Source organism: Bos indicus x Bos taurus, chromosome 21 (assembly GCF_003369695.1).
Source record: "Bos indicus x Bos taurus breed Angus x Brahman F1 hybrid chromosome 21, Bos_hybrid_MaternalHap_v2.0, whole genome shotgun sequence".
Taxonomy (NCBI): Eukaryota; Metazoa; Chordata; class Mammalia; order Artiodactyla; family Bovidae; genus Bos; species Bos indicus x Bos taurus.
In genome coordinates, this window is record NC_040096.1 from 36784316 (window position 1) to 36808511 (window position 24196).

A 24196-nucleotide genomic window follows, 5' to 3' on the forward strand; every position below is an offset into this window, starting at 1 on the left:
ATAGTTTTTAAAGAAAAATGGGAGGAGAGAAACTGGAGACAGCACAACTATGGACAGGTAGTTTGAAGCATTTTACTGTTAATGGCCTGGTAACCGGAACAGGCAGTGTGATTAAGAGAATATGCCCTTTTTTTAACACTGGAGAAATAACAGTCCCTTTTTTTAACACTGGAGAAATAACAGTATGTTTGTAGGTTGAGAAAAAAGAATAGACTAGGAGAGGATTTTATCAGATAACCCAGGAAAGAAGAAACAATCTCTAAAAAATGTCTTGAGTACCCCAGAAGGCATGGAATCTAGAATAAAAGTAAAGGATTGGCCTTTCCTAGGGGCAGGGACAGTTTATCAGAATAAGAGAAAATATAGACCATATAGGTACTGAAGTAGTTAGGTTGCTAGATCTAATGGTGGAAGCTTGTGAAATTTTGTTCAGTTACTTTTTTCATCAGTGAAATAGGAGGGTAAAATCATCAATCTAGTATGACAGGATATTCTGTAACTGATACTTAAATTCATCATATATTGTGGGGCCTCTTGCCTTAGTTACCAAAAAAAGTTAAAATGTTACACGAAAGAAGGAAGTTGGGATTATTTCCAGCATTCACAGCCTATTTCAAATTGCTCTATTTCTCAAAACCATACCCTAATATAAACAGAGATAACCCTTAGTGATCTCTACCCTAGGCAAATACACGTTCCTCTTTTGTAAACTGTCAGCTTTCAATATTACTCTCATTTCAATTTGACGACTTCATTGTCATTGTACACATTCTAAGTATCCTAAATAAACATACTGCTCTAAAGATTTGGCCCATAATATTCAATAATTCTGGAATTAAAATTACCTTTTGCAAAAAGTTTCTCATTTCATTTTTTACTATAGCATTTAGTATTTTTATATATTCAAAGGTGTAACATTCTAAATACAAAACTGAATTTACTCAATACCATAATAAACATTCACTAATATTTTATATTTTCTATAAAGCAATCCCCAAATCAATATGATTTATTTATTGTCCTCAAAGGAGCATTCACACAAAACAAAATCATATATATTGTTTTTGTTTTCATAGTATTAGATAAACTTAAAATATTTAATATGTATATAATATTTAAGATGTAAGGATACTGAATACAGCATTAAGCTTATACACTAGTTATAATAAAATATAGGCAAATAATAAAAAAGAATTTTACCATAATGCCAACGAAGAATTTTTGTGATGACTCACAGAAAATACGAATACTTGTTAAGAAATGTAAAGCAATAAATCGTGACCCCTAAAAGACACTCTTCATAACACTACATTAGTAAATTTTCTTAGATCTTTCATGGAAGTTGCATGAACTAAAATTCTTAAGGTCTTCACAGAAGCAATTGAAAATTTAAGCTAAAAAACAAGCCTTATGAATCATCATGTATATCATTAAATATCTAGTTTTATCCTTCTATACACTATGACTTTTTTTCTGACTAATAGGAAAAGAATTTTCAGAAATCTTAGTATCCTAAAAAAGATCATGAAAGTAAGTATTAAATATCCTACATGCCACCTGATTTATTCCCATTGAAGCTCTGATCAATATTTTTAATGTACAATGAAGAAAGAGGGACTAACCAATTACGTTAACTTTTAAGAGTCTTAATACAAATAAGCCCACATGCTGCAGATGAGATTTAATCTAGTTAAATATTATAAAATCATGCCCCTAGTTTTTATCCCAACTATATGGGTGAAAAACAAACAAACAAAGCTCTGCATATATTCAGGGGTATGACAGAACATATTTTTAGGCTATGCAAGTAAAAATATCCACATAGGTGAGACTGGAAGGCCACCGTAGAAACTTCATAAGTCCATTAACCAAAAGAAGCAATTTGTTGAAAACTTATTTCAAATTTTAACAACAAATATCATTTGTAATTATCTACTAAAAATATGGACCTATATAAAAAGGCATTTGTAAAATCTGAAAGAATACATACCAAATTATTTATATTAATTATCCTAAAAGATGAGGAGAGGCTAACTAGCTTTCTTTGTATTACCTGCATTTTTATAACAATTAGTTATTAAGAGAAAAAAACAATCTTGAAAAAATCCTTAGAGCAAGCTTTCCTTTTTACTACCCCATTAATATAATTTGTTTTACATTAGAGTCTCTGCTTTAAACATAGTATTATTAAATGTAACAAATATGAGAAGAAGGAGATGAAAAAAGATAAGTCATAAAATGCTTATTATATGTCAGGTATTATGTAAAATGGTTTTATATTTTTCCCTAATATCTTATATCTATACAAGAGGAACTAATCACACACAGATGAGAAAATCAGAGGTCCAAGAAGATTAAAAGATTTGACTAAAATCATACTAGTTAAGTGGCAGAGCTTGGATTCAAACTCTGCTCTGTCTGACATCACATGTTGTCTAGGAGTCTTGTATTCCATCTTATATCCCCAGAAAACACTAAAAAGTACTGATATGGCTTGACAATTCCTTAATAAACTCTACTGTATAATATCAAAGCATATTATCTTCATAAAAACTTTGATTATAGTAAGCACTATCATAGGGATTTGACTAGACCTTACTAACCGTAAGACTACAGTTGAACAAATCTCTAGAGCAGTGGTCATATATGATATAAAATCTGAAAGGCAAATCGTACAATGCTAAACAGAACAACCAAATGATTTCATGTAAATAACTTCATAGACAAGGCAAAAATTCAAACTCTTTTAATGTCTAACAGCAATATAAAGATGGGAAACATACAGACGACATCAAGGTCTATGTTTACAGAGGTCTGGTCAGAACAGAAAACGTGTTTTATGTCTCTATTTTGCTTAATTATTACAGTTGTGCTTTCAATTGTAAAACTGAAATCTGAAGGATTTCCAGATGAAGAAGGGGAATTACCAATCCATAAAAAATATCTATTTCTCAGTGCCAGGTCAAATGTGGCAATTTGGTAAACCTTACCTAAATTTTGAATACTATGTTTTTGAACTCAAATTAATAAGCAGTCTGATGCAGAGTGTTATAGAATAACAGTAAACAAATAGGTTCATCATTTTTAACTTTCTATATGACAAATCATTTTAACCTTCACTATCTTATTTTCCTCAACTATAAAACAGATATAAAAAATTCCTGGCTACACTGATACTTAAGTATAGTGATGTAACATCTAATTACGTCATGATTAGTAAAATACTTTTATGTACTACTTACTTATAATAAGTTTTAGTTATACAGTTTTAGACTTTTAAAAACAGGACTATGACTTTTCCCAGTAATGGTCACAGAGATAGTTTAAATACGTACATAAAAGAATTCACTTTACAATGTATCTTGTAAAGTTAAAAAAAAAAAAAAAGAATTCAGAGCCTGGCCCTTTAAAAGATACTGAAATTACTAAATGTTATTTGAAACAATTCCTAAACATAAAATATCTTCAAAATTTTCCTCAAACAGAATTGTATTTGTTCTGCATATTTTTAGTCAAAAAATGTACACAGTCCTTAATTATTTATTTATCCCTTTCATTTACCTAAATTATCTCCCTCACATTGTAGAGTTTCTACTTATTTTCAATGCAGTCTGCTGAAGCATTTGAAAGGTTTTCAGAAATTTTTTGATAAAAGCAGTATTTTTAAAAATTCAAAAATAATTGTTCAAGAAACCTGAAATATGATTTTATAGTTGAGTATTGTATCATAAAAGGGCAATGTGTATTGAAGTTCTCTTTAAATGGTTTTATAAATGGTATACAGACATAGAAGCTCCATGCTTTTTCTATTAATATCTATACATTTCCTAAAAATAAAAATACCATTTTCAGTTCTTAATTATTTATTTTACTAAATCAGTTTTGGCTATATCAAATATATTAGCATTATTATTCCTTAACAAAAATACAATATATGTAACTACTATTCACATTCATAGTCATCTGTCAAACTGCATGCTGCTTACTTGCAGATCTCATTAATTTTCACAAACTCCAGAGAATAAGTTAGCTACTAAGAGAGATCCCAAGTAGATCATTTTAATGGCGAAAAGATTTTTTTGCAAAGGCTGAAAACAAGAATTTACAAAGTAAAGGGTCTGTCAGCATTCTAAGCCCACCAGCGAAAGACTGTAAAATAAAAGTAGCAGTCTTCCACTGTAAAATTACTAATTTTAGTAATACAGTACATTAAACATGCCATTTGAGATATATGCCAACGTAAACTGCCACATATGGCATATCTAGCTTATTATCACAGTTTGTGTTTTCACATCTAGAGTCATTCTAGTTTTTAAACAAGATGTCAAATATACCAGTGTAGCTAAAAATATGATAAAGCTTTCAAAGGAACATACCTTTCTTTAAACAGAATAGGTACGTACTTCAGAAGAAAGAATGTCAAACATTACTGTAATGAAACATGGCTGGAAATTTTCTTTTAAAATATATGTGTAAATGTAAAATAGAGGATCATCTTAAAGGCAGAATTCACGAGATATTAAATTTAATGTGACAATTCACATACCCAAAGTTTCTTCACAAACTTTCTCAGAGAGAATTGCATTGATTCTGCAATGTATGCAGTCATCTTACCTACATTATCTATCCCTTAAAGAATAAGTTATGTTACCATATCATGATATGTATATCAATTTGAAGGCAATGAGACACTGCTTATGCTTCCTTTTTATACTGAAATCAATCTTGAGTTACACAACTGGTATTATTGAATTATGAACAGCACTTAAATAAAGATTACACAGTGAATATTTTTGTTTCAAATTCCCATCTGGTGCTTAATGTCACTTCAGCTGTTCAATTTTTTAATGTTTCTCTACACAACTAGCCAATAATTCCACAAATAAGTATAAATGCTAGAGAAATTTTAATCCCATTTTCCAAATGTAAAACAGTGCCATATTTTTCACAATCACTTTTTAAACTCATCTGGAGTTGATAGATTATCAATTAAGACTGATTCTTATATGAAATAAACATCAATGATGGAGAATCCTGCTGAATCTCAATAATCAATTGAAATTCCAAACAAAATAATTACACAACAGAGAATCAACTAACAATGAGTAAGGAGCTTCAGTTTTTTCACTGACATAACACACACCAATGTCTATCACATACCAAAACTTCAGTGTTTGAACACTACCAAAAATTAAAATTCGCACATTAAAAATGCATACGTTGTACAAATCACTAATTTTCATCAAATTAAAAATAAATGTTCATATACCAAGAGAGCTAGAAACTAGGCCTACATATTCATATAATTTAAGGAAGGTGAAAATTTTTATCAGCTATATGATTCTAAATAGCTATTAATCAAAGGCAAACTAGTAAAAAAAAACCACTTGAGTCACTAACTTTAAATGCACCTGTGTAGCCAACAGGTTACATAAATGTGAATGAATGTGAAAAACCAATTTCTATCTCCAGAGCTTTCCTGAATACAGCAAAACATTCCTCACTGACATTTTTCATCACTGGGTCCCACACCTTTTTCTTCTACCCTCAGAGCACATAGTTGCTTAACAAAAGATAGCTTCTGTATTTCCTAAATTTCTTTTCTGTATCACTAGTTGCCTCACCCTTCCCTTGCTCCTCTTAGTCTTCTCTTTAATTCTACGTATAAAGCTGAGGAAGCCTCTCTAGTCTACTACCCTGCTTTCAGATAACTAAGGCAATCCTTCCGCCACCATGCAAATATCACTATTCACATTTATAGAAATATTATATTTTAATTATAGTACTCTGTCATTCATTTTAAAAACGTAATAGATGTATTTTTTCTTTCAAATATTTCTTGCTAATGAATGTCCCCAAAATGAATATTCTTCAATCACACTTTTCTCTTTTACATTTGTAATACATTTTTTATCTGTACTATTAATGACAGTATCTCCCTATTCCCACTCTTTCCCCACAGCAATATCTACTTTTTATCCCACTAATATCAAATAACTTTTGGATCCCTGAATATACGAGGGGTATTTTTCATAATTTCGTCACTATGTATACAGTCTCTGCTTCAAGTGACCTTCCACTCCTGTCTACCAGGCAAATTAAAATTCAACCTTCAAAACTTTGTCAGCTCCTGTTTGAAGTCTTTTCCGAAGTATACCCTCTTCTCTCAAGATCTTGCCACTGACAGAGGCAGTTTCCACTTCCAGACATAATTCTATCATTATACAATTATCAATTTTCATTATAACCAGATATTTATCTTTATTGTTTCTTATCACCCCCTGCTTGACAGTAAGATCTTCAGAGAATTGTGTATTTAGTCCCAACCCCAGAGGGAACACATAAATGTCCACCAGAAAGTTAAAATCTGGCCATAGTGGCAGACAATGCAGGGGAAGCAGTCAAATAAAGAAACACTTAAGAGTTATTGTAATCCATTACTCTTCATGAATTTTTTTAAAATAAACTGAATTTATAAATATGTGGGAAGATCCCCTGGAGGAAGGCATGGCAACCCACTCCAGTATTCTTGCCTGGAGAATCCCATGCACAGAGAAGCCTGGTGGGTTATAGTCCACAGGGTTGCAAAGAGTCATACACAACTGAAGCAACTTAGCACACACACATGCAATGGGCTAAGCATGAAACAAAATATATTTATCTATTAAATCTTAGAAGTTTCACTGGTTTACTGTAGTAAAAATGAAACAATCTATTATTATGAGATGAACACTAATACTTCATACCTCTCTAAATTCTGTTTAAGAAAGCATTTAAAAGACTTTGAAGAAAACCATATTCAATAACTTTCCTAAAATTTTAATTTCAAATAAAGTATACAAGTTAGTCAAACTCAAAACGTATAAATTCCAATCTACTACAACAGTTGGTATGCTTTTCTCATGAGTAAAAATTTTAGTCCAGCTTCTAAAAGCTGTAATATATTTATACCTTTACTTCTCCACTACAGGGGGGAGGAAGAGATATTAAAATATATTAAAAACAAAAATTTACTAATCCTATTTTTAATAATGTAATCTTAATTTAGTGGTTAGTAATCTTTGATTTTCAAGGTATCTTAAGAAAAGTGATCAGTAGATTATTCCTTACTACATAGGTAGCCATGTGGCAAAGTATGATGTAATATAACTCTGACATCTTGTACACAGGTACTTTTTATTATTTTATTAATAAATAAATGTTAGTTAAGCTCGTGTTTCTTAAGACAGTATTTTAAAATTAATCTTCATATGGGAGATGGCTTTGAAGTACTGTAATATTGGCTTTCACTTTTCTTTACAGAAGACAACATGCTAAATAGAAAATGAAATTCTACTCTTCTTTCTTAAGACCTAGTCCATATTTATCTTAACATGTCTATAGCCATTTCTTAACTGATTGATTTTTGAACTCATTTCTTATCCAACATCAGATTTTCCTCACACAGATACTCACCCCTAAGAAACTATAAACACAATAAACAACTAAAGATGAACTGCCTTCTACATCCATTGTATTGATACTATCCCATTAAACTAGAAATATAATGAAAAACTGAAGGTTGCTTCTATATCCACAACACTCACAGATGAAGCCTCAGACTAGTCATTCATTCAATCACACATTGATTTATATTTCAAATGCCACAGATGTTTAAAGCACTGAGTTACATGCTGAACATATAGCAAGCATGTAGGATGACAAATTTTTTCATATCAATGAAGCTTAATGCTGCTGCTGCTGCTGCTACTACATCGCTTTAGTTGTGTCTGACTCTGTGCGACCCCATAGACGGCAGCCCACCAGGCTTCCCGTCCCTGGGATTCTCCAGGCAAGAACACTGGAGTGGGTTGCCATTTCCTTCTCCAATACATGAAAGTGAAAAGTGAAAGTGAAGTTGCTTAGTCATGTCCGACTCTAGCGACCCCATGGACTGCAGCCTACCAGGCTCCTCCGTCCATGGCATTTTCCAGGCAAGAGTACTGGAGTGGGGTGCCATTGCCTTCTCCGAGCTTAATGCTAGTAGTCTACTAAAGTAAGTAAAGACTATGACAAAATTTTTTGTTTTAATTTAAATCCATGAAGGAAAAATACCTTCAAAATCACATTAAGTAACTTCTGTGATTATGTTAGAAAGTAGTGCTTAAGCCTATAATGAAATGCAAAGAGCATCAGAATTCTAATTAACCAAGAAGTGGACCAATTTAATGAAATGGGTAGACAAAAAAAAAAATAATTATGTTTTAAAATTAATAACTACTTTATTATGTATCTTACTTTTACTTAGATTACCTTAAAATTAGCCTCATGTTTATTTCTTAATCATAATACTCTGTCCTTTTAAAACCAACTGTTATGACTACCTAGCCAAATATGCAATACTGAAGGAAATTTTGTAAGTCAAAAATATGGAAAATATATATATATATATATATCCTTGAAAGCAGAATCTGACTTAGAAAGTCTTTATTTTTTTTAGCAAAGCCAATACTCAGTTTAACCAAAAGTGAAGAAATTAAAAAGTTGAGCTGAGGAACAAAGGAAGGGGGAAAATAAGAAGAAAAGAAGGAAAAGAAAGGACTTTGCAAATGAAAGAAAGCAACAAAAGTTGTAGAAATCAAATCATCCTGAATACTGTCACTTTCAAGCAATACAATTTTGAAAATACAGAAAATGACCAGTTTATATTCCAGGCAATATAATCTATCAGATCATTTGTTTTTTAATATATGGTAAAGAGGACCTGTCTTTGGCCTTAGAGTATACCAAATCAAAATCAACAACAATTACTGTAAAATAACTACTGTGCTTTCAACTTAGTATAAAAAAGTGGGAGTGGGGAGTGTATTTATTTTAAAACTAGGTGAGAGAAATGATGACATATCCTCAGAGAGTTATATTCAAAAAGAGGAGGGAAAAAAACGGGGGAAAGCAAAATGAGAATAAACTACCTACTAAAACTGTACCACAAATTCAAAATCGCATTTAAAAGTTGAGGACAATTATTGGCCTATATCACTCTTTGTATCTTGGTTTTCTCAACTATTAAATGAAGATTCTGGAAAAGATCACACTTAAGTGCCATTTCTTTCATCTAGTTTCACAATTCTATAATTTTTCCAATTCCTTTAAATGAAAAAATAAAAAGCCTCTTGGATACTCCTAAGCCCCTTCAATATTCACTAAGTCACTGCCAGAAGATGCCATATAATATTAAAAAAAAAAAAAAAGTAAGCAAAACCTAAGGAGACAGTAACAATTAAGAACAACATTTTAGGATGATGCAAAACATACCCATAGTCCTTTACAAAGAAAAGATGCTTTGTAATAATTTTAATTCATAATAACCAAAGGACACCTGGACTCCTAGGAAGTATCTATAAATACACACAATAATTAATAAGAGAAAAACTTCCGGACAGATTTCATAGTGAAGAATGAAACTAGACTTTTTTAAAAAGTACTTTCCTGGCTTAAAAAATTAACTAGTCTTAGAAAAATAAAAACACAGGATTTATACAAAGAATAAAACTATGTGTGTAAGTGAACAGTCTCCAAGTATAGGCTCAATTGTGCCCAACACATACTCCTTCAAAAACAAGTATTTCAAAAATGAACATAACCAAAATTGAAAAGCTGCAGTTAATCAAAAACATTTAGCAACATAGAACAAAAATATATACCGAATTCTCTACTATTCTGTGTTAATAAAGTGCACTACCCCATTCCTTCTATTCTATCTTTCTAATTACTAAATCTTAAAGTCACTGCCCTATCTAAGTACTAGGACAGCAAATTATTAACAATTTAAATGAAGGCAACTTTCTTCAACAATGATTTCCAAAAATTCAGTCAACACAGTATTATTTATTATACCTTAGAAGAAACGCAGGATTTGAAGTCTTATTTAATTAATAAGTTCATTATGGGAAAATTTATCCTACAAATGAACTATGGGCCCTTCAATGTGTAACTGTTTTCAAAAATCGTTAAAAAAGAAAAGTTACTCTTCAAAGTTTCAAAAAGTATGCCAAGCATCACAAGAAAAGTAAGAAACACCACAGTCTGAAACTTAAACATTACTGAGTTCAGAATAAAGTTCACTGGATATTGAAAATATACTGAACATCAGTAAGACATAAAACAGGACTTGAAATAAGAAAAATATTAATTTTAAAAGTATCAATTATTAAATGAGTATAAGAATAATTTAAAAAATGTTTTATTTTCCACACCAAATAATCTTACCTGAATCATTTTGCTGTTAAAAAACTCAAGATACTGATTTCATTTTTCATCTGGTCCTGTCAACGATGCTATGACAGGCCCTGCAGGAAGCAGCAAAAGATGAATGATGGAGTGTAGATATTATGTGTTTTCATGATCAAGTATGTCATGGAAAAGGATATCCATATCATGGTTTGAAACTTAGCAATGTTGAAAATATCTCAAAAAGTTTGCTTGTGTACATAATATTCTTTTTTTCTACTTTGTAGTCTTAAAATGTTTATTCTTATTAAATATCAAAACATCTTACATGTGAAATTTTAAAGAATATATTGATGAGAATTAATAAAATAACATTCCACAATATAAAAAATAAAAAATTTTGATTAAAAAGTAAAATATGTTTAAAAGTGGAAAAATGAAACTCTCCAATTCTAGAGACTATTATTTTAATCGTATTTCCCACAATTACTATAATTACTAATAAATTACCAATTATTCATAACCAAATTAAGATAAAATTTAAAAGTTCTTTTTTCTTACAGACAGTAACTTCAGAATCAAATAGTTACTGGCCACTCTCATAAAAATTCCTTCAAGATAAGTAAAGGGGTTCCAAAAATTTGCAAACTCCAAAACTTAATTACTCTTGAGTAATTGACAAGTTAAGAGCCAATGGATACCAAAAAATTTAACTTAGTGAGACTAACAAAAAGTCAAAATAATGAAACTGCTTCACAAAGAATCCAAATGACATTTCAAAATTCTGAATTATTTTAAAATGGTATAGCACTTTGCCAGATTTAAGAACTGTTTTCTGTGCAAAGGCCAACTGATAAACAGGACTGTGATGAAATATCTAACTAATGCAAATACTATTAGAACATACAGGAAACTTCTGTACGTGTCATAGAAGCATACTGTCAATATTTCAAATAGATCAAGAAATTGAAAACAAAAGAAATGAATGACAGACTTTTAAAAAGTTTTTATTATAATCAACTTTTAATTTACTTATAATAAATTGTGGTCAAAAACCATTTCAACAGCACTCCTATGTTAAGCTAAAGCATCCTAAAAACATTTTTAACATACTATTCCTGTCTTGTTTATTGGAGCACATCAAAACACTCAGCAAAGTCTGTTTGTCAAAGTCCCTAACATGCTAAAAAGATACTACTTAATTTTAAATAGGTTCTTTCTCTTATAAAATAAACAAATGTTAATTTAGGATAATAATTTTAAAAGAACTCCAATGTACTTCCACTTACTTCCATTCACTTATGATTTGAAAATATACCTGTGGAACAAGTAATTTTAAATAAATTTTAACTTAAGGTTATTTGATTTTTATTTCTACACCTAAAGTCCCCCTCTCCTTTTTATGTAGATTCTATCAGATTCATGGAAATCATTTTAGCTGCAAATATATCCACATAAAAAATGGAAAAGTTGATAACGTATCTTTAAAGAACAGGATGAAGAAATTTCACCAACCCAAGCATCAAAAGCACTGAAAAGCACTGCTTCATTTCTTGCATGTTACGGTTCATACCATGCCACTTCAGTCTCTGAGGGTCAGGTTAATTAAGCTCCATAGCAGCTGCAGTGCAATGTGAGACACACACTGCAGCAGTTCCCACCAGTCCAGTCCAATTACCTGTAGTATTCCAGCACTGGACAAGTGACAACCAACCTCTTCTCTCTAGTCACTTGCTCCCACTGGTCTACTGATAAATGTTAGAACAAACTAACCTCTTTTTGGAAAAGACTGCAAAGCTGAATGCACCTGCTGCAGGCTGCAATGATGAGTCCCAGAGAGATGTTTGTCAGTCAGATCTCTGCAGATGTTGTTTAACTTTATGCTAGAGCTGCATCCAAAGATGGAAATGAGATGGCAATCAAGCACAAGTCTCCCACCCTCATCCCCCCCAATTTTATTCTGAAAAGCTGCACTTGCTCATAAAAGTTATCCTTTAAAATACAGCTCCACTAAACTGGAAATAACTGAGACTAAACTCTGTGGCAAAAACATATATGTACCAATAAATGGTGCTGGGAAAACTGGACAGCTACATGTAAAAGAATGAAATTAGAACACTTCCTAACACCATACACAAAGATAAATTCAAAATGAATTAAAGACCTAAATGTAAGACCAGAAACTATAAAACTCTTAGAGGCAGAACACTTGATGACATAAATCAAAGCAAGATCCTCTATGACCCACCTCCTAGAGTAAGGGAAATAAAAACAAAAGTAAACAAGTGGGACCTGATTAAACTTAAATATATACACATTTTATATATATATATATATATATACGTGTATATATATATAGTATGAAATTTTAGTTAACAAGTGGCATAACTGTGTTCAGCAAATGTTACTTATAATATTTAAGAGAAAAATTAATTATTTTAAGCCAGAGCAAAACAAAACAAAAGAACAGAACTATAAAAAGACATGTTTCTAACTGGTGGTTTATAGCTTGGTTTTTAGTGATACCACACACTCCTTAGAATTCCCAAGACACAGATCGTTTTTCCTTGTTGTATATTACATGAAACATCTTCAATACACAAATATTGAACTATTTTACCAATTGTGTTCATTATTTTTAGACTATTTTGAAATCCTTTGGGGGTGATATTTGCAAGGCAATTTTGCTAGACGTACTGTATCACTTTACAATGTCAAAAATTTTAAATGAACTATTTTCCCAAAATCTAGAAGGCTTCAAATAGCAAAATTCAAAGTGACGTCGTGCTATAATAATTCATGAAAACAATGACTCTATAAATTAATGATGTTCCATAACCTACTAAATTGATAATAGAAGATATAATAACATCAGTGTGAAATTTTAAAAAGAATCAAATTAAATGAACAGCTAACATTTTTAATGCTGATTCAATCTTTCTAAAATATTTCATACCACAAAACATTTGCTTTCATGAGTTAAGTATAAAAATTATATCTTTCAGAAACTACAATTTTAATACAGATGTGCTATGCCACTAACATTCCTTTATATGTTGTTTTCCTATTACTCAAAATGAGAAATAACATCTTAAAAATACAACAAATTTTCAGACAGATATTAATGTATAAGTGAAAGCTTATGGTTCCTTCTACAACTGAGGATATAGAGATAAAATATTAAAAAAAACCCACAACGATTAGTAGTATGACAAATAAAAATATCACAACTTTAAAGGAAAAAACGTTATGTGTTAGCAACTCTTTGACAATACTAAAACCAAAACAGCACAATTGATAGCTATCGTTATTAAACTCAACAATACTGCAAATTATACTTTATTTTCTTCTTATAATTATATTTACCTGCTAATTTTGCCTTAAAATATATGCCAATAAATTTCTAAGATGCTTTGCAACTTAGATCAAAGAAAAGAGTATAGACTGCAACTTTCAGAGGCTATAACAAAAGTATTCATTCATCTTGTACTACTAATACAATAATACTCTTCCTTCAACAATGTAAACAAAATAAGTGATCTATTTTAAACTTCACAAACTCCTCTTATTTCTAAAAGAATGATCATTCTTACACAATCCCAGTCCTAAAGGTTAAATTGGCCAGTGAATGTTCCCCCTGTCAAAATTAAGGCAATGTGGGGTTATTTCCTTCACTAAAAGAAAATTTCACTTACATTCTGCTTTTTCTTGATTTTTAAAGATTTTACATATAAATGGTTTGTGATGTTTTAAATAAGCACCACCCAAGTTGGACTGAGATAAAATTACGATGCAATAAAATCTAGGGATAATGAGTTCAAGTTTTAAAGGACCAAAAAAAGTAAGTAATTTATATTAAAGGTGATCCAGTTTTATAACCACATTTATGAAAACAGTTTAAAACACACACACACAAACACACACACAAATATATGCTAAGATTATAAGAGAATTCCTGTTTGATATAATGAATATCTCGGGTCATAGAATAAGTAAACTATGAAGTATTCTAAAATCTTGAAAATGTTTATTTTACATACCCTATATTATTCCCAAAGAATAATATATTTAATAAACTTTTCCAATTATCTGCCTGAATCATTCATTAAATAATTTTAACTGATAAAATCAATCTACTTATTAACAAAATCTAAACAATCACATCTTCAGATATCAAATAAAGGAATAAAATAATACCATCCTATGACCATCCTGAAAATGCATACAGTAATTTATTTCCCAAAATGAGAAAGCTGTTTTTTATTAAAAGGTAATAACTTTGAGTAACCTAATTATAAAAAGGATATATAAATAAGTCAAATTAGGTTGCTTTAAACAAGAAAGAATAAAAGATATATTCACAAATCACAGGTTATAAGTTAGTATTTTGTAAGATTTAGATTTTTAGAAATAGATAAATGAATTGCACAGCACTGCAAAAAGTCAAATGAATCTTTTTTCCGATTACAGTAACTGATAAATGTACTTTACAATTCTTATCATACAATTCCCCCAAATATTTAATATATGGCCATGCTAAAATACACAATGCAATATACGGTTCTATAAATTCCAAATTCATACCAATTAAAGTACAAAAATGTTTTCTTCATCTCAACTATAAATATAAAAAAATCAAAAAACAAGGTTGCTTAAGATATTTTAAAGATATAACCAGAGGGCGAAAGAAAGTAAAACAAATATCATAAATATGAGATTATACTGGCTATAGTAAAAACAATGCACATATCATTTGAGTTGAAATTTAATAAAACATCACCAAAGTGTGTCTGTACCCTGCAATATACACCCTGAAGAAAGTTATTCTCAAATGCACCAGTATTCTGACTAAAGCTTCCAAAAACAATTACGTTGTTTTAAAACTTAGGTAATTTGAGAAAATTCATTAAGTTACACAACTGAAGCATACTTTTCCCCAAATACTCTGTCTTACAAATATGAAATAGAAAAATGCTCCATGAAATAAACATTAGGCACATTCATTCTAATGGAATGTAGAGTCATATGTACATATATGAAACACACAAAAAAGGGCATCTCATAAATCATAGTTTTATAATTTAGTTCATTTGAGAAGAGTAAGCTAAGTATCCACGAAGTATATCTGAGTAACCCAAGTTGAAAGTAGCTCAGAGGCTGCTATGTTGAAGAACACTAGGACTTTTTATAATTCCACAGGCTTATGGTCAAGTATGAACAGAAAGACTACTAAAATTAAAGTCTATCAGAAGAAGAGAGATGTATCTATCTGTGCAGGTAATAACCTAGTTAAAACCATATTTAAATACAAAGTGCTCAGGGTTATGAAAGCTTCTTATAAATTACAGGGTTTTATTTTATCCTTAAAATTGTTTCCATAGTTTGTGATTGGTTTCCACCTGTTACAGGCAGAATATAAGTCTTCTTTTATCCAGACATTTCAACTCACATTTGATCAGGTTACGTCACTACACACACAAAATTTTCTTTAACACATTCCAGTTTTCCATTTTTTCCAATGGATATTCTTGCTCTATATAAATAACATGCCTCAGAACTATAAATGATATAAGCAATTTCAATGTAATAAGAAAAAATGCACAACTATGTGGACTAAAAACAAAAGATCTAATTCCAGTTGTACCGTTCCCAACCCACTAAAAATAAACTATATTCAAATGAAAAGGCATTTAATTTACTATTTGGAATATCCTTGATAAACACCAATTTTCTGTAACATCTCTGCACATCTGATACCACCTCATGTATAATGCAAAAAAAGCTATTTCATTTTCATCTATTGACAGTGAATTTAATTTACTATTGCAGCTCTTTTCCTAGAACTATAATGTTATTAATTCCGCAATCAAGCTCTTTTGAATGCTTTTATTTGTACCAAGGGTTTTCACAATTCCACATTGATTTTTTCCATCATAACATACCTTTTAAACTTAAGAATGTGAATATGTTAGCAAACTTTCCTAATGCATAAGGAAAGTTTCAGAGACAAGGAAAGCCATCTACAAAACTACACTCACAGAAAATAAACTTTTGAGGGACATCATATTTAAGAGACTACACCTTAGTTTAGCAAGTGTAATGTTTACCAAATATAGTACATTTAATTTAAATAACTAAAGGATAGTTCCAACCAATCTAAAACCTTCTTATATAGTATAATGGTCCATTTTCTACAACCAAGCAATTGGCCTCCAAATGTTTTGCTTACATTCATGCCAGATGTCTTTGCTGTACTAAAGAACTCTTACTGAATTAGATCACTGAAAGCAAATCAGCTTTTATTTCCCACCAAGAAAAAAAAAAAATAAGCAGCATTGGTCCCCTCAGCACTGAACAAATATTTTTATGGTCATAAAGATGAAATAATCAAAAAACATGGCAGAAACTGCATGAAGGTAAACACAAATAATGTTTTATCTAGGAGATAACTATTCAATTACGGAGATTTTCCAATTAAACTTAAAATCCATATATTAAGTAGAAAATGACTTTTAAAAAGATAAATACTCAGAACTCTGTAACAGTTAAAATTTTAAAAAACACACTGAAAAGTACAAAAAAAAAAATTATACCACCTAGGAAACTTGCCATATTCCACTGGGTTACAGTACCTACAGTACTACACAAACTGTTAACATATTTTGATCAAACACAGCTTTTAAATAACACAAATTTTGAAGCATGGTTCTACTTCTCATATAATAATATATTTCCTAGTCACAATTAAATAAAAACACAATATTTTAAAAATCTGAAGAGGAAGCACTTGTCCTCTTTACTCCAGGGCCAACAAACAAAGCAATGAAGCAGAAAGAGGTACATAATGGATTTAGAAAGTAAATGGTCCATTCTTTTAAGAAGCCTTTCTATCCCCTCTTCTGAATTCACTCTAGACTAATTGTCATTACAATTATGTCTGAAAACTCCAGAAGAACCCTATTTCCTGATGCCAGCTGTCCAGGTTTCTATCTTTAAATTTTAGTTTCTTTTTTTTTTTTTTCCTAATCAGAAAGAAGTAGTTAGAAATACCCAGGAAGATTCATCTCGAAATTGGTCTACATCAGAGACGGAATATCGATTATAGAAACCAAAGGTAATCAAGAGTGAAAATATTTCTAAAATTATTCCACAAATACTCTAATACATCAAATATCTAAATAAAGTCCACACTATTAAGAATTCTTTCAATACAGCACACAACACAGGTAGATCTTTTTTTTTCCTTTCCTTGGGTATTTATCAAACAATCTCTTCATCATTGCACCTACCTGGGTAAAAATCTTTGGACTTAGACAGCTTGATGGTGGCTCCAGTTTCTTTTTGCAATTGAACAATTGTCTGTCCTCCCTTTCCAATTATAGATCCAGCAGCATAACTAGGTATGAGAACCTTTAGAAAATATTGGCCGTCTTCTGAAAAATGCAAAGAAATACACTCCGTTAAAACAATAATTTTAAACTTTGTACCCTCCCTCCACCCTCAAGAGAGAAAAACAGCGATTAAACCACTGGGCATATAGCTGCAGGAAATATGGGGTTAAATTGTTTTTATAAAGAACAAAAATAAGCCAATTACACTGAAAAATAAATAAATACGAAATGTTTCCCATTCTGTAGAATTTATACTTTTTCTAACTTGGAATTAAAAATCTAAACATGTTCTATTATTTTGCAACACTGTAGAAACTGATGACTAAATTCCAGTTGTTATTCCAAACATGGAAGTCTTCCAATTCTATCTGTGGTTACTATGGTAAAACAAAACGAACTGACCCTTCAACAAAACTTCAGAGATTTATACCATGACAAACCTTCACTTAACATATTGCAAAATAAATAAATAAAAGGACGGTAAATAGTGATGAGCTATATATATTTGACACGAGCAAACACACAAGCACTACAATTAGCCATTGCCTGTATCCTACTTAAAGTATGCAAAACAACCATTCTCCTACCAAATAATCCACCCAAACTGTAGGGTGTATTCCAAGCCTTCAATAAGTGCCAGGAAATAACTCAAAGTGATGTGGACTGGTAAATCTAACTAATCCTGGAGTATTTCTTTAGCACTCCTTAGTCTACTATGATCTCGTTTAAGCTCATTAATTAAAGGACCTTAAGAAGAATTTTGCCAATACTAAAAAGCTTAGGAGTCATTTACATCAAATACACTTAAAAGTGACCAGATAATGTTCCTTCTCCAAAAGAATCACAATTATTAAAACGGAGGGGGTGGATGAACCAAAAAAGACTGAAATGAAATGTTTTAGAAAATAAAGCCAACTCCCTAAACTTTAATTTCCGTCAAACTGGTGGTGTCTTAAATAGGAAACACCCCGGTAAATCCAGCTTCCTTATGTGAACATTAACGTTCCAAATTTTTCGGGTGTGCCATTCGCAAGACCCCCATCCGGCTCTAAAGTACATGCTGTAGATAAATTCACCTCTGCCTCGATGCATTGGGTGCATTGTTAAGATGACTCCAGTGCCAATGAAGAAGCGGTACCGGTCCCGTTATAACTCATCTTCCCGGGAAGCGCAGGATGTTAACTAACAAGTCACAGTACGAGACACCCCCACCCTCGTATGCACACCCCTGAAGACAAATCAAAGAGATTTTTGCACCGACAGTATAAGTGCGGTAAGAGCATGCACTCTTCAAGATTTTGCATACTACTTGTGGCCCAAACCAAGGGGATGAAGAGAGCAAAACTCTCCGGTGCCCCAGTCATTCGCTCTCCGCTACCCAAGTGCCATTTATTTATTTATTTTATCCGACTGTTAAATGCAGCGCGCATCTTCGGGCGGCCATCACCTCGCTCGGGGTCATCCTCTTCCTCCTTAACGGACCCCCTTGCCCAGGTCTAGGATATTTAAACGGTCAGCCTTTCGACCGATTAAAGGGAAAGATAGGTCTGTTCCGAAAAAACCGGTCGCCATTTTGATGAATGATAAAACACAGAAATGGAAATGTATCGGGACCGGCGAGGTGCGGGGCAGGTGCAGGGGAGGGGGCGCGAGGCAGGGCGCGGGAGCCGCCGGGTTCGGGCTGGAGGTGTCCGGGCCGCGGGAGGGAGGGAGGGCGGCGGGAGGCAGGGAAGCAGGGGCGGGCGGCGGGGGATGGGGCCAGCGGGGAGGTGGAAGCGATACCCACCGCCCGTATTGGTCCTCTTGGTGCTGCCGGCTTCAGGGGGGGCTTCCAGCGGCCTTTTCCGCGAGTCCGGCGGGTCCAGGTCTATGGGAACCCCAGTGTGGGTCCCGTTCTGCTGGATGGGAGCTGCCGCCATCATGTTTGCAGTTCCTGCCGCTTCTACGGGGAGAAGGTTCTCCCTTTTGTTTTGGCTTTTTCTTTTTTTTTGTTGTTTTTTTTTGCTTTTTTTCTTTTTTTTTGCTTTTGGGGTTTCTTAAGGTTGTTTTGTTTTTGTTTTTGTTTTTTTTTAATCGGATCAATAGAAATCTCTTTAAGAAAAAAAAAGCAATGTTGCTGGTTTGTTCTCACTGGGGAGGGGGCAGGGCTGAAGAGCAGCTGCAGTGCAGTGTCAGAAAGGAGACAGGGGAATGGAGGGGGTGTGAGAGACGGAGGGAGAAAGAAGGAGAAGAAAGGAGAGAGGGGGAGAGAGTGGAGAAAGGAGAGGGGCGAGTGAATGAGCGGGAGGAGGGGAGCGGGGAGGACGGGCTGAGGGAGTGGGAGAGCGAGAGGGCTGGCGGGGCGCGGGGAGAAGCCGAGGAGGAGGGGAGAGCGAGGGAAAGAGTGAATGAGCAGGAGGAGGGGAAGGAGGTGGATGAGGAGAGAGGAGCGAGCGGCGGAGGAGGGCAAGAGCCGGGAAGGAGCGCGGCGGTCCCGGCGCCGCGCTAGCGCTGCGCTCGCTCCCGCTGCTGGTGCTGCCGCCGCCGCCGCTGCCGGAGCGGTTCTGCCGTTGCCTGGGCTGCTCGGGGCTGCTGCTGCTGCTGCTGCTGCTGCTGCCGCCCGGTCTCGCTCATTATTTCTCCCGCTTGTGGGGGGGGGGAGGGGGGAGGCTGGCGGGGAAGGAGGGGGATGGCTGAGAGGGGAGGGTAGTGAGGGGTTGAGTTCGCAGACTCCCACACACTTCGCGCTCCGGTCCCTGCCTCTCAGCAGCGCCGCCGCCGCCGCCTCCCTACGCCGAAGCCTCAGCCTGCGGGGGCGGGGGGGGGGAGGCGCGCCTGAGGGGGAAAGAGTGTGCGTGTCTGCGCGGGAGTGAGAGCGCGCGCCGGCTGAGAGCGTGCGCGGGGGCGCGCGCCGGCGGCGGGGGCGGGGCCGGGGGCCGGGGCGCTCTTGTGGGAAGGGAGGGGTGAAAGGTCGCGGGTCCCCGGCAACACGGCTCAGGCAAACGTAAGCCGCTTGTCGCAGAAACCGAGGGGGTCCAAGAAACGCGCTAGGCTGGAAGGCGGGAAGCAAACGTTACTGACAGCCGTGCCAGCCAGTAGTATGGAAACGTGAGAAAGGCTCTTCAGGCCCCTTCCCAATCAGGAAACTTGGGTATGAGAGGGAGTGAAGGGGTGGGGTGGGATCTCGGTCCAGCCGGGACTGGAGAGGCGACAATTTTGGCTAGACTGAGAAGGACATTCGAGTGACCGTTCATAACGGGTGGGACAGCGTTAAGGCTGAGGGAGGAACCTTAGCCGTATGCTTCCAGGACTTCTAGCTAGGTACATCCGTTTTTCAGAGTTAGGTGAAAGACCGTAGTTAGCCTCTCACTCAAGGGCGGTTCTACGGAGTGATTTCATCAAGAGTATTACTCGCACTGTGTGACTTCGTTAGGGAACTTGAAGTGTCTCACTCGCTGCCTTAAATCCTTTCGGAAACAAGCCAGGATATAAATAAATAAAGCTAGGTAGGAGTATCCCCTTCACGAGGCGCCGAGAGGCGGACTAAACACAGGCAACAGCTGGGTGTGTATCCAAAACTAATTCTGAACGAAAAACGAATATACGAGTAAAATTCAGCGCAATGTGCACAGCTTATGATTACACAGATCTCGGATATATAACGAACTTAAAGCTCAACCAGAACACTACAGACAAGAAAATATATATTTGGAGTAGACGCTAAATGTCGGAAAAACGTTTACAGATGAGTAAACTGACCCAGTAAAGTATTTTGCTCAAGGTCATCCATCAAAGTAGTAATTAAATCAGTGTACTAGGAAGCAGTGATAGTGGAAAAGCATGGGCTTTGGAGTTCAGAAATCTTGGTTTCAAGTTCTTGGCGGGCATATTCTAAAAGTGTATCCTCAGACAGTCCCTTAACATGTTGCTGTATGTATTAAGTGCTTTTACCATGTGCCAAGCAACCAACTTCACATGTGCTCTTTACATGCGGTGTATCATGTAATTATTACTGTCTCCGTTTAATGAGGCAGTTTGGGTTTAGAGATATTAATAATTTTACCTAAGTCACAGTGGTGTAAACACAGTAGTAATAATTCAAACTAAAGTCGTCTTGATTCCAGAGTCTGTCCACTTGAATACTGCAGTACACTGGAGCCTCGGGTTCCCTCCCGCAAAATAATGGGTCTTTACCTCCTGGAATTCTTGAGTCAAATGAGATAATATTCGTGGCAATGCATTGTAAGATGTAAAAACGTATGAACATATTCACTAGATTTCTAGAACAAAGATACTCCTTTCCTATAGGTTTCGAGAACAGCACTTGAACGTGAAAACGGCTTCAGTATCAAGCTAGCTCAGAAAGAACTTAACTCTGATTGACCAAGAATACTTGCATAGATGAGGCAATAACGGAATAGAATAAAATTTGATTTCTGGTAGATAGAGAAGGGAATGGAAAGAATACTAACCCTACTTTTAGCATCCTTTATTGGAAGGAGCATCTAGGAGGCGTTGGGATTTCTGGTACTTTTAAGTAATAAAAGACGACACTGCTGAATGAGGAAGAGAATAACGTTTAGTTCAAGAATAAAAGTTCATCTGGAATATGAAAAATACGTTTGCCTTAAGTCAGGGAAGAAGATGCGCTGAGAGCTGAAAGGGAAAGCAGGTAAGTTAGTACATTCTGATAAAGCTCTGTGAACCAAAGTCCAGAATTTCCATCTGATGCATGATGTTATAGGAAACCACAATATAGCCTTCATGACCGAAAATAAAGAGTATTTACACACAGAATTGGATTCTTTTTTTTTTAACAAAAGGGAAGCTGTGATGAGAAAAAAAAAATGTGGTTTGGAATAAGTTTGTGGTGGTCAGGATAGAAAAAAGGCTGATGCCAGATATTACACAAAGTATTCTGTGAAAAACATGCAAAGACATTTTTCATATATTGAAAGATGTAGTTTTCATAAATTAAAAAGTAGAAAAGGGATTTGCAACTAGATTATTTCAAAACAGTAAAAGATGAGGGACATAGATAATTCAAAGATAGTTCAAAGCTATATTACATTAAAGTCTGGGCAAAGTGTTCAGTAGAATGTAGTTTTAAATTGGGGGAAGACTTACGTTTTAGAACTGGAAAACTTGGGGTTGACAAATTTCTAAAAATAAATAAAATATTTCTAAAATACTTTGAAAAATATTTGTCATTGCTGTGTGTTAGATTCAAAATGAGCCTTTTAAGTTAAATTGCCTTATAGACATAAGCTTACTGAAATAGTCATGGCACTGTATTCTTATGGTATTTATTTGCCCCTTCACTTATTCATCTTTAGATTTAATATTTAAATACTATTGATCACTACATGGGGCCCAGAAGCAGAAGATATGGTTTTTAATATGGATATGTGTGTGTGTGCGCGCACACGCGCACACATGTGCATACTCAGTCATGTCTTACAGTCCGACTCTGTGACCCCATGAACCGTAACCTGGCAGGCTCCTCTGTCCATGGAATTTTCCAGGCAAGAATACTGGAGTGGGTTGCCATTTCCTACTCCAGAGGATCTTTAGGATATCAAATAGTAAGCAAGCTATGTTATGCCAGGAATTAAACACTCTCCTAAGTCTCTGACCTGGTCAAACATCTAAGGATCAGTCAGCTCTGAGCTGATTTGATCAATGAAGGTTATCAGAGTGTACATTCTAATTAAGCCTCTATCCACTAGTTTAGTATATTTTGTTGTCTTTTTAAAAATATCATACTTCATTTCTTACTGCATATACCTCTACCTTTCTGATCAGATAGACAAACATTTTACCTGTTGTATTCTGCATTTTGTCCCAGCTAATAAAACTGAAGAAATAAAAAGGTAAAGTGACTCCCAGTTTATTATTAAGCTGCTGCACAGCATGCTATATTATTATACAGCATGCTATACATCTTATGCTGCAAATAAACTGTTTGAATTTTCCAAAAATATAATAGAAGCACTTGACCTTTTAATTCTCTGAAAAGAAATAGTTTATTTTTTTAATTAACCAGGCAATTGGCACCACAAATTTAATAATGTTTTTCAAATCTTAAGACACAATAGAATTTGTGTGCTTTTCATTGTTAACTACTTGATGACTTATGAACATAAGAAACTATGGTAGAAAATGATATTAATCTGAAGAACAAAATTCCCAATCTTTATTGACTTTCATTGGGTATCCTTTTCCTTCCTAAATTTCAGTCTGAGTAACAAAAGATAATATATTTTCGGTAATAATGATTGGCTTTTTAAAGAAATCACAGATACTTGATATCCACAAGTATACCCAAGCCGATTTCTTTGTCTCCATGTTCCTGTCTTTCCTACAATCAGTTCTGTTACTAAAGAACATAAATACTGAGTATTTCTCTGCAGCCTAGGCTTTGGGAAAATATTTTCTGAGTTTATGGTCTACTAAAAGCAGATCCTGAGTTAAGGATTCAAGTGCAAGTAGTTTATTTTGGAAGTGATTTCAGGAAACAGTAGGATCCTGGGGAAGTGAGACAGGGAATGGAAGGGAGGCAATGAAGGGTGTGAATTCCCCAGCAAATTATCACTGTGAGCAAACAATCTCAGTGA

The 24196-nt window shown here is 34.2% G+C and overlaps 1 protein-coding gene across 5 annotated transcripts in view; it reads right to left on the reverse strand.

Moving 5' to 3' along the window:
• NOVA1 (NOVA alternative splicing regulator 1) overlaps positions 1-19848 on the reverse strand; it is a 168867-nt gene extending 149019 nt beyond the window's left edge. Inside the window, exons 1-2 of one of the 5 annotated variants that reach the window (XM_027522147.1) lie at positions 18677-19154; positions 17499-17642 (exon numbers count right to left, since the gene is read on the reverse strand). In XM_027522147.1, coding sequence (XP_027377948.1) covers positions 17499-17642; positions 18677-18701 — 169 coding nt within the window. In that variant the 5' untranslated portion in view covers positions 18702-19154. Of the gene's footprint in view, positions 1-17498; positions 17643-18676; positions 19155-19386 lie in introns of those variants that run through there. The other 4 variants (XM_027522146.1, XM_027522145.1, XM_027522144.1 and 1 more) reach the window with 4 other exon arrangements.
• Positions 19849-24196: the final 4348 nt, after the last annotated feature.